This window comes from Ailuropoda melanoleuca, unplaced genomic scaffold (assembly GCF_002007445.2).
Source record: "Ailuropoda melanoleuca isolate Jingjing unplaced genomic scaffold, ASM200744v2 unplaced-scaffold4728, whole genome shotgun sequence".
Lineage (NCBI taxonomy): Eukaryota > Metazoa > Chordata > Mammalia > Carnivora > Ursidae > Ailuropoda > Ailuropoda melanoleuca.
The window spans coordinates 18,447-29,569 of NW_023219703.1; the positions used below are offsets into that span (position 1 = coordinate 18,447).

Below are 11,123 nucleotides of genomic sequence, written 5' to 3' on the forward strand. Positions count from 1 at the left end.
CAACACAGAAATTAATAATTCTTTGAAAGCTGTAAGTAATTATATTCCCAAAGGCATTTCTAGAGAGATTCTGGCCAAATGTTGCTAAACCACTGTCCAGAGGGTGTCCCTGGTTTCCCTGGGTGTTGCTTTCCACCTTTGCAATAGTTTGCCTTAGGCACTATTTCTCTGGAGACCCAAAAAGGCCGTAGTCAGAGCTGTTCAGGAAATTTTGACTGTTCTGTATTCATCCAGCTTTCTGATGAATCAGAGGGAAACCAGTGTAGCCTGAAATACTATTTAGTTAGCTGCCAGGAAATTTTGAAATGAGATAAATCAAAGAGAGCCACACACAAGCATTTATAGTCCATGTATGACCCATTATCAAGATCTTATATGTGCAGACTAGATACATCAATACAATCAATGACCTGCAGTATGAGAAAGGGGGCAAATTTATCTGTGTTTGGGACTAACATTGCTTCAATGGGTGGTTGGGGTTCAAAGTAAGAAAAGGAATGATATAACAATAAACATCCTTTCCCCATAACTTGGAAGATAGGAGAAGTAAAGAAGACAATATATGTAAGAGAAAGGGGTAACCTGGATGGCTCATCAATTAAACGTCTTCCTTCAACCTGTGTCAGATTTCAGGGTCCTGGGATGATCTCAGGGTCCTGGGATCAAGCTCCTTATCAGCAGAGGGCATGCTTCTCCCTCTCCCACTGTCCATCCAACCCACTTGTTCTCATTCTCTCTCTCTCTCAAATAATAAATTAAATCTTAATTAAATTCATTAAATTATTTAATGCTTACAATAATGCATATTTTGACATAAGTATTATTACCTCTATTATGGATATAAGAACACAAAAGTTCCTAGAGTTTAAATAACTGGCTCAAATAGGGGTTATAGAAGGGAGGAGGTGGGGGGTGGGGTAACCAGGTGATGGGTAGTAAGGAGGGCAAGTAATGTGATAAACACTGGGTGTTATAAGCAACTCGTGGATCTTTGAACACTACATCAAAAACTAACGATGTACTATATGTTGGCTAATTGAATTCAATTATAGTTTGCTTATTTGGATGCATTGAAGGAAGAGCCTGAGGAAAGCATATTTGCATGAGGACCAAGAAGCAGCTTGACAAAGAATTATAAGCAAAGAAGGAGCTCTGAGGAATGTCTCAAAAAAGTAAGGAAACTTTTTCAGTTGGAAGAAAAGAAACATGTTTCAGTAAAACATAAGATATGTAAACGGTACAGTGAAATCATTATACATATGCTATCTCACAAGTCTATATAGCATTTATAATATGGGGGGACAGAACTAAATAATGTTACTGTAAGCAAAACATTGAAGATAAAGAATTTGAGAAGCATAATATGAGAACAGTGCTTGAGAATCCAGTCAGAAAACCTTGCAGAGGCAGAAAGAGACCAATGGCTAACCTTGAGGATGTTTCCTAAATGGAGGCAGGCCATTCAAAGCCTCCAAGGTTTTTCCTTCCAAGGAAAAAGTGAAGTCAGGGCAAACCCTTGCTCCTCAGGAAACAAGTTCTAGTCAAGCCAATAGTTACCTTCACAGAGAAAATCACCACCATCACCACCTCCCTTCTCATCAATGGGTAGCCCCAGCGGGAAGGAGAACCAGGAAGCATCGGTGCTTCTTTTACTAACTTAATGAGTAAGAATAGAGCTTTTGCTGCTGTTAAAAGACAGGTCAGGGACACAGTTTTCAACAACTGGAGACTTCAAACTCAGAGAGGCTGGATACACCCTCTTTCTAGCCATACTATTGAGCTCCTCTAAACAAAGTCCTTAAATTCTAGAACCCTAGAACAAAAGCAACCATTCCAATCACTTATAGGATATTCACCATACACCATGAATTCAACTAGGTATGTCATGTCAACTGTGATCAAAATCACACAGCTACCTGGTCCTAACCAGGTCTTCCTAACGGAGACCTTAAATTCCTAGCCACCACAATGCATCTGGCACACCATACGCCTCAGAATTTCCTGCATGTAAGAACTTATTCTAACCATTGAGGCTCTGATATAGAAAGTAGACAGAAATGTGGAGGCCCAAAGTTGAAGACAGGCTTTCCATCCTCCTCTGACATAGCCCATCTTGAGGGCTGATTTTTATTCTTCCAGTATTCTCGTCAACACCACTGAGCCCCATGATTATGGAGTCACATAAAATAGATATTTCAAAAGAATGAATTCTAAATACTTCACCCTTCACTCTGAACCTAAATCATCAACTTTTCAAGAGCATTTTGATTTTACTAAATATCTCTTAACTGGTGATTTGGGTACAATGTCTAAATTATCTGTCACAATGGAAGCCTGAAGCCAAATATATGGTTGAGCAAAGGGTGAAGGATTAGGAAATGGTGCTGAAGCAGGAAGTCACATAAAACTCTTTCTGCCACAGCTAGTTTGGCCTCCAATCTTTCCCTTAGGCCCCTGAGAAGATATCTAAGCTTCTTCCAGCCTGATGTTTTTTGATAACCGTGGGGCACAAAGAAAGAAGCTGTGTAACAGATTTCTCACCTTATTAGATGTATCTCTTTACTTAAAAATGATTTTTTACAACAAACTGAGGGTTTTAGAGGGGAGGGGAGTAGGGGGATGGGCTAGCCCAGTGAAGGGTTCTAAGGAGGGCACATATTGCATTGAGCACTGGGTGTTATATGCAAACAATGAATCATGGAACACTACATCAAAAGCTAATGACGGACTGTATGGTGACTAACGTATCATAATAAAAAAATGAGTTTTTAAATTAGCAATAAATTCCTATACAAATAGGGACGCCTGGGTGATTCAGTTGGTTAAACATCTATCTTATTCTCAGGTCATGATCCCAGGGTTCTGGAATTGAGCCCGCATAAGGCTCCTTGCTCTGAGGGTAGCCTGCTTCTGCCTGCTGCTCCCCGTGCTTGTGCTCTCCCATTCCCTCTCTCTCTCTGACAAATAAATAAATTAAATCTTTAAAAAATTCCTATATAGATGAATAGAATATACCCAACAAATTGCTAAGTAATGTAGTTTGCTGTATTTTATTTTTCAGCTTTTTATATAATAGCATCCAATTTTGCCAATAAAATCTTGTGGACCCTTGGAAAAAGAAAAGAAAATATGAGAGTAGAAGGTTTTTGTTTTGTTTTGTTTTGTTTTGTTTTGTTTTTTGTTGTTGTTGCAAGCATTCTTTTCAATGGGGTGGGAATTTCCCTGCCCTGCCCTGAAGAACTCCAAGAGTCCCAAGAGTCACCAAACAATGCATGCACAGACATAATCATTACATACACACGTAAAAGTACATGGCATTTATATACTTAAAAAAAAAAATCCAAACCATTTTGGAAACAGTCTACATTAAGCCATCAAACAGAACCATGAATAACTTGTCAAAACTACTTCCTATGGAATAGACAAAATGATTTCCCAGCATATTCTGGAGGCTTGCATGACTCTAGAAGGAAAAAAAAATATTAGCTATATATGTGAAAATTTGTGAGAATTGAAACATCAAGCAAGTGGTGTCAGGCACTAGGACAATCACTACTACCTGCATGATTTCTCTTGGATTTTGCCTTGGCTCTGGGGCAGAAGTAACTGAATCAAGCAAAGTTTGTGTGGAAGCATTGTAATTATTCTGCTGAGAAAAGGCAAGTCTCTGGCCAGAAAGAACTATCCAAATAAATATGAATGGAAGCACAGAGCTGAGATTGGGTTACGTGAGTCAATGGGCAAAGAGGCAAACAATGATTGAGAGAGCAGTGTCTCCTTAATGCAGAAAATAAAAAAGTAAAAATATTCTAAAGGTCTGGTGGTTGCTGAATTTCATTATCTCCCTAATAGGCACATGGAGAACATATGTTAAATCCTTAGGCTTTCTGCTATCACATAATTTATTATTAATGCATGATTGTTCATGACACAAGGACAAGTTCTAGATGTGTAAGAACAATGCATATAGTCCAACAAAAAAAAAAGAGAGAGAGAGAGAGAGAAAGAAGGTATTACCCTAGCCTTTAATTCAGTTACTATTTTTTACAACTTAATTTGCCCAAGTTTATTGTTAGGAAAAAAGAAAGAAAAAAAGAAAAATAAAGATACACCACATAATCTTCCTGCTCATTCAAACAAGAAAAAAACGGTTCACAAGAAGAAACACTTAGATAGGACATAGGATTATCTGAAGGGGAGAAAACACACTGCTGAATAGCAACAAAAGAACAGGGCAGGAATCAGAAGCACTTCTGGTCTGTTGGATCTGCCACGTCTTGCTGAATAGGTCAACATGAGCAGTGTGAATTATAGATATGACATGGACACGCATGGGGTGGGGAATACTAAGCAGAGGAAATAGCTGAAATACAGCCATAAAGCTCATAGATTCTAGAGTGTGTTTGAAGAATGTAGATGGACCCAATGTAGCTGGCTGAAAGCATCCAGGCAAAGGGACACACAGGAGGAAAGACAGGAAAAGAGGGAACTTTTCAACGTGCCTTATACTGTGTTAAAACTTCACATGTGTTAGTCCAAGTGATCTTACCTATTCAAGAGGTATAATAGTACCCATTTCATAGACACTCAAATAATTAAATCAAATTGTCAAGATCCAGAGATAAAATCTTTCAGAGTCACTATGTGCCCCAGCTCTCCCCTACCTCAAAGCCTGTCATTGTAACACCATATTTCTTCCAATAAGATGACCTCTGATATTAGCAACTTAGATCTGAACCAATTTGGGGAGATTTAGGATAAACAAGTGAAAAGATTGGATTCTGTTCTAAGGAAAATAGGGTTCCATATACATTTTTTGGAGAGAGCAATGATTTGATCAGTGGTGTGTTGTGGAAGGGTATTTCTTGAGTTTCTCAAATCCAAGTGCTCACACATGGAACTAATTGGATCCTTCAAAGTGCAGATTGCAATCTGAATTACAATGACTGGCTTCTATGGCTCATAATAACTTCAGAGGCTATTGAGTCCAGCTCCCCAAACAGAGCTTATATGTCTTCTATAATATCATCACAAATGATCAGTGCTCTGGGGACACAGAATTGAAAGCACAATGAAAATCAGCCTATTGACTTGAATTCTGAATGCACCATTTTAGACCACACCTTCCCCATGGCAATTTTCATCTCCATGTTTCTCAGGGTATAGATGAGAGGATTCAGCATGGGGGCAATCACGGTGTAAAACACAGAGATTTCCTTATCCTTGTTCTCACTCCCTGCAGGTAGAACATAAGTATAGATACAGGGCACAAAAAATAAAACGACGACCATTATGTGAGAGCTGCAGGTGGAGAGAGCTTTGCGTCGCCCTACAGAGGAGTGTGTCCTAAGATTATATAATATGACAGTGTAAGAAGCCACCAGGACAAGAAAAATGACAACCACCACCATTCCTGAATTTGCAATCACTAAGATACTAACAACATGAATGTCTTTGCACACCAGTTTCAAAAGAGGCTTCACATCACATATGTAGTGATCTATCTGATTAGGACCACAGAAAGGTAAACTGAGTACCATGAGCAATAGAGCGACAGAGTGCCAAAAACCCACACCCCAGGCCACGAAGATCAACACGTTACACCCCCGTCGGTTCATGATGACCATGTAGTGCAGGGGCTTGACAATGGCAACATAGCGGTCTACAGCCATGGACACCAAGATGAATATCTCCACGGCCGCCAGCAAGTGGGCAGTGAAGAGCTGCGTCATACAGTTGTTATAGGAAATGTTTTTTCTTGCTGTGCCTAAGTCCCTGATTAGCCTGGGGACCACAGTGGACGTGTAGCAGAGGTCCATGAGGGAAAGGTGACAGAGAAAGTAGTACATTGGTTGTTCGATTAGATGGCTGCAGGTGATCGTGAGTAAGATGATGAAGTTTCCCATTAAGACAGCCAGGTAGCAGAGCAGAAAGAGGACAAGGAACAGTAGCTCTAGTTGCCTATTTTCCCATAGGCCCATGAAAACAAATTCCGTGACATTGTTTTGATTTTCCATGAGGTTGAGGTGAGTCCAGAGACACAATAGAAACTTAATTCATCTGAAATGATGCAGACCATATGATATTTTTAGTAGTACTTTTTAAATTTTTTGGAGTATTTTTGCACGAAAAAATATGTAGGTCACAGAGGAATTTTTGCACTTAATGTCTCCAATTTTTCTGGTTTAAGGCCAATATCATTATTCAAATTCTGTTTAATAAGAGCATACTAAATGCTGGGGATTTTTATGAACATTTTTCATGAATTTAACTTATAATAAACAATAATGACTATTCTGATACTCATTTAAATATATAGAGGATCAAAAATAGGTGGGTTCAGATAATAATACCAATTTATTCAGATTTTAAGCAGTAAGCTAATGTATGAAACTGTATCTGACGCCAAATTCCATGCTGTTCAGAGCATTATCTACTGAACACATGGATTTTTGTTTTCCACCTGGTTCAAAGAAATGTTTTTTTTTCATCTCTGCCATTAATACCCAAGTAACCTTAAGCAATTCTCTCCCTTCCATACGCTACTACTAACAATTAATAAAATCCCAATGTAATACCACATTCTCTACATTCAGGAGTACTATTTCTTCTTGACATAAAAGCAAAATCAAGATTCTTAATCATAGAAGATAAATAACCTGAATTAGTTGATAACAAATCCAGTGACTCTCCTTCTTGGCAGTTTGGTCAAGATTCAGTTTGGTCAATGTTCAGGAGAGGCAGGAAATGAGAACCGGAGGCACAATCTGGGCATCTGGATAGAGGAACATGGTGTTATTATTATATAAAAGCTTTCCCTTTTTCCAAATCATTCTAAAGACACATTTTAGAGGTTGCTGTTTAAAATGTTAGACTGTGGAGAGCTAGTTGTTTTCTGTTGACACATGAGGAACCCAAGGTGATTAAAGTACGTCCTGAATGTTGAACCACGCAGTTAAGCAGCACAGTTACTTAGAGACAGTAGATCTAGGAGAAGATACTGAATATGCTGAACCATCACCTTTTACCCGTAAACAAGTGTCTGCCCTAGCACAAACATGATTTGCCTAGAAGCTGTTACTGTCAATGAATTATTTTAATGGTACCAGCTGGGGAACAGGATGTGGAGGTGGACAGATCTCTCATCCACTGATCATGAAGGTGAGCATCCAGGCTCCTATGTCTTGTAACCTTTTTCTTGTTAGCCCTGAGCAATTCATTCTCTCTCATCCTCCTTCTCCAGCTGTAAGTGGAACTAAAAATACTGCATCCATTTGCCTTGTTCCAAGAGCAAGAGGGAGTTCATCTGAGAATATGCAATGAAGGGTCTTAGGGCTCTAACTTGTCAAGTCCACAGAACAGAACTCCCAAAAATGTGTGGAGAGGAACAAACAGCTGTATAAGAAAATAGATGACAGGATGTTCTTCTCAATTAATTGGTTTTACCTGTGGATTTTGTATTCTGCCACAATGGGGTGGGTTGAAGATTTTATATTAGACATACTTTCAGGATAAGGAAAAAACATTATCACTGGTATAAGTTTGTTCTTGTTTCAACATAGAGCCTTGCAAAGTACTTCTTTAGGTATCACTTGAGAATATCCAAGCCTAAAATTTATTTATATGGAAGAATAGGATCAGTTAAAGGACATATATAAATCCCAGGGCAGGTTTTCATTAAAATCATAGAACAGAAACTAGAGAATCAATACTGTAGGAAATAAAACTCTTGGTTTAGAGAGTGTCCTGAACCTTGGTGCAAGCCTGAACATCTCTTAACACACAGTCCAGTGCTGCAGCATCTACAATGTTCAAAAATCAGTTGTGAAAATATAGATCAATCTAGAAGAAGATCTATAGCAGCTCCCATCAACTTTCTACTGGAACCCCCTCTGGGGAAAAAGTCCCTATAACCTCCCTGTGCCTCTTTCCTTTCTTTCCCTTCTCCTTCCTCTCTCTCTCTCTCTCTCCCCCATTTCAATATCATAGTGTATTCACCCTTATTGTACTCACCCTTCTTCTTGTGATGATGCAAGATGATAAAATGCCTGCATGTTGAGATGAAGTGAGGTGAAGGAGGTAGGCATTGTGAAATAGCCTTAGGCTGCTATTGACCTTCTCACAATACATCCGATGAGTATCATCTGCTTCTGAACCATGGTTGACAGCAAGAAACTGAAACCTTGGAAAGAGGTTAACTATACTATTGTCCTTGTTTTGCAAATAAGGAAAGCTGAATCCCAGGTTGCACAAGTACTAAGAGGGACGTCTACTTCAAAATCGTCAGTTTAAACCATATGATTGGGAAACTCATACTTTTTTTCTTTGTGATTAGGTGTCTTCTCCCAAGTACAAATAAAGGCTTAAAACCTTCATCAATTGCGCTCCAGATTTGCCTGAATGCCTTCTCTTAAAAATCCCTGCCAACAAAATTATTACAGAAGAACTTAAAAATTTAAATTATAAGATTCAATTCTGCATAAAATGAAGACTTGTGGAAATTATAATTATTTTCCCTTTTCTCTCTCTCTCTCTATATATGCATATGTATATATGTCAATGTGATCCTTCAGGTGGTTCCTTTTACTTTTTGTATCTGTAGTATGTAACAGCATACAGACATGGAGCACCTCTGTCTCTCCTGTTTATCCTCTATCCAAAGAACCTTTCAAAAAAACGTTGTTGGAAATGCCATGGATTAAAGCACGTGAGGGTCCTCAGGGGAAAACTCCCACAGGCATTTTACATCAGCCAATGTGTATGTGATTATAATTTGAAAAATAAAGCCCATATTATTATAGTGGTCATATAGATGGTCTTGAGGCTTACTTGATTTATATATTAAAAAAAAGATTTATTTATTTATTTATTTATTTATTTATTTATTTGAGAGAGAGCGAGAAATAACTTAAGGAGGGTCAGAGAGAGAAAGAGAATCCTGAAGCAGNGAGAGAAAAAGAATCCTGAAGCAGACTCCCTGCTATGCACAGAGCCCACCTCCAGCTGGATCCCAGGACCCAGTTATGACCTAAGCCGAAATCAAGAGTTGGATGCTTCACTGACTGACCACCCAGGCACCCCTTGATGTAAATCTTGAGGGTGATGAGCTGAAAGATTCAATACTTTTGTATTGTTCTAGCACTGATGTAACGTGACTATTTTTCTCTCTGTCTTCTAGAATAATTTCATCAAAGACTGGAGATGTATACTATATGTACACATATATTTTTAACTGCTCACATCATCTGATAAGTTAAATATGCAATGAGAATATAGAAGAGATTATATAGGTAGAAGATGTTAAGTGCCCTGCAAAAATTCTAATGGACCTATTCAGTTAATTTAGCAGGGTCACAATATACAATGTAAGTACAAAACACCATTCATATTCATATAATTGAAACAAAACAGAAATTAAAATTAGAAACAATACTATGTAGAATACCATTTTAAAACAACATTTGAAGGGTGCCTAAGTGACACTGCTGGTTGAGAGTCCAACTCTTGGTTTTGGCTCAGGTCATGATCTTATGGTTTTGAGATGGAGCCATGTGTCAGGCTCCAAGCTCTGTGCAGAGTTAGCTTGAGATTCTCTGCCTCTCCCTCTCCGTCTGCCCCTCCACAGACTTGTGTGCTTGCTTTCTCTCTCTCCCCCAAATAATAACATAAATCAATAAAATCTTTAAACAAATTTTGAGGAATATTTTTTCTTCTTTTCTTTTCTGTTCTTTCTCTTTTTTTGTTTCTTTTTTTTTTTTTTTGAGAGAAGGAGAGAGAATGTGTGAGGAGAGAGGAAACGGGAACTGGAGAGAAAGAATCTCAAGCAGGCTCCATGCCCAGCACAGAGCCATCTATAGGTTTCAATCTCATGACTCTGAGATCATGAGCCAAGCCAAAATCAAGAGTCATTCGTTCTACCAACTGAGCCACCCAGGTGCCCCAGGAATAAATTCCAAAAGTATATTCAAGACCTATATATGAAAACTAGAAAACACTACTCTTAGAAATTAAGCAGAAAAATGGAGAAATACACTTCTTCATTGGGTTAAAAGACTCCACTTTCAGGGTCACTTGGGTGGCTCAGTTGGTTAAGTGCCTGCCTTTGGCTCAGGTCATGATCCCAGGGTCCGGGACCTGGTTCATCATTGGGCTCCTTGCTCAGCGGAGAGCCTGCTTCTCCCTCTGCCTGCCACTCCCCCCACTTGTGCTCTCTCTCTCTGACAAATAAATAAAATCTAAAAAATTAATACATAAATAAAGACTCCACTGTTACCATGTCATTTTATGTTTTCAATACAGTTCCAATAACAATCTCAACAGTATTTTTAAAGAAATTAGCAATTCCATTCTGAAAAGTATATAGAAATACAGAAATTTAAAAGAACCTAGAAGATTAAGTCCTTTTCAAAACACACACACACACACACACACACACACACACACACAGAGCATAGTTTGGATGCTTACTCTACTTAAATTCAAGAACTGTTATAAAGCTCCCATAATCAGTGCNAAGAACTGTTATAAAGCTCCCATAATCAGTGCTGTGTGGTGTTGGCATAGGGAAAAACACTGAAAGCTTGAAACAAATAGAATGCCTAGAAATAGGTCTAATTATATGAACTTTTACAAAGATGTCAAGTAATTCAATTGGGCAAGTATAGACTTTTCCACAAATTATACTGAATCTATTGGTTATCCATATGAGAAAAAAAAATCTAAACCACAACCTCACGTCATACCACACACAAAAATTAACTCAAAATGAGTCAGAGGTCTCAATGTTAAAACTACATCTATAGAAATTCCCAAAGAAATCTTTTTTACCTTGGAGTAGACCAATACTTATCAGATACAAAATAATCATGAACCATAAGAAAAAAAATGAAATTTGTCAAAGTTTTAAAACTCGGCGCTTATCAGGTAACAACATTTTAAAAATGAAGAGGCAACCCATGGACTAAGTGAAAAATTTGTATATATGCATAACATATATATGACAAACATCTGTATTATATGTAAAGAACGTTTACAACTTAGTAATAAGGAAACCAGAACCCTTTGGTTTAAATAATTATGCAAAGGACTTGAACAAAAGTACACAAAAGAAGGTATACAAGTGG

At 38.1% G+C, this 11,123-nt stretch overlaps 1 protein-coding gene across 1 annotated transcript; it reads right to left on the reverse strand.

Moving 5' to 3' along the window:
- Nucleotides 1-5,078: 5,078 nt before the first annotated feature.
- Nucleotides 5,079-6,017, reverse strand: LOC100471485 (olfactory receptor 4P4-like). Its single transcript, XM_034651800.1, has one exon. The coding sequence runs from the start codon at nt 6,015-6,017 to the stop codon at nt 5,079-5,081; it is 939 nt and encodes a 312-aa protein (XP_034507691.1).
- Nucleotides 6,018-11,123: the final 5,106 nt, after the last annotated feature.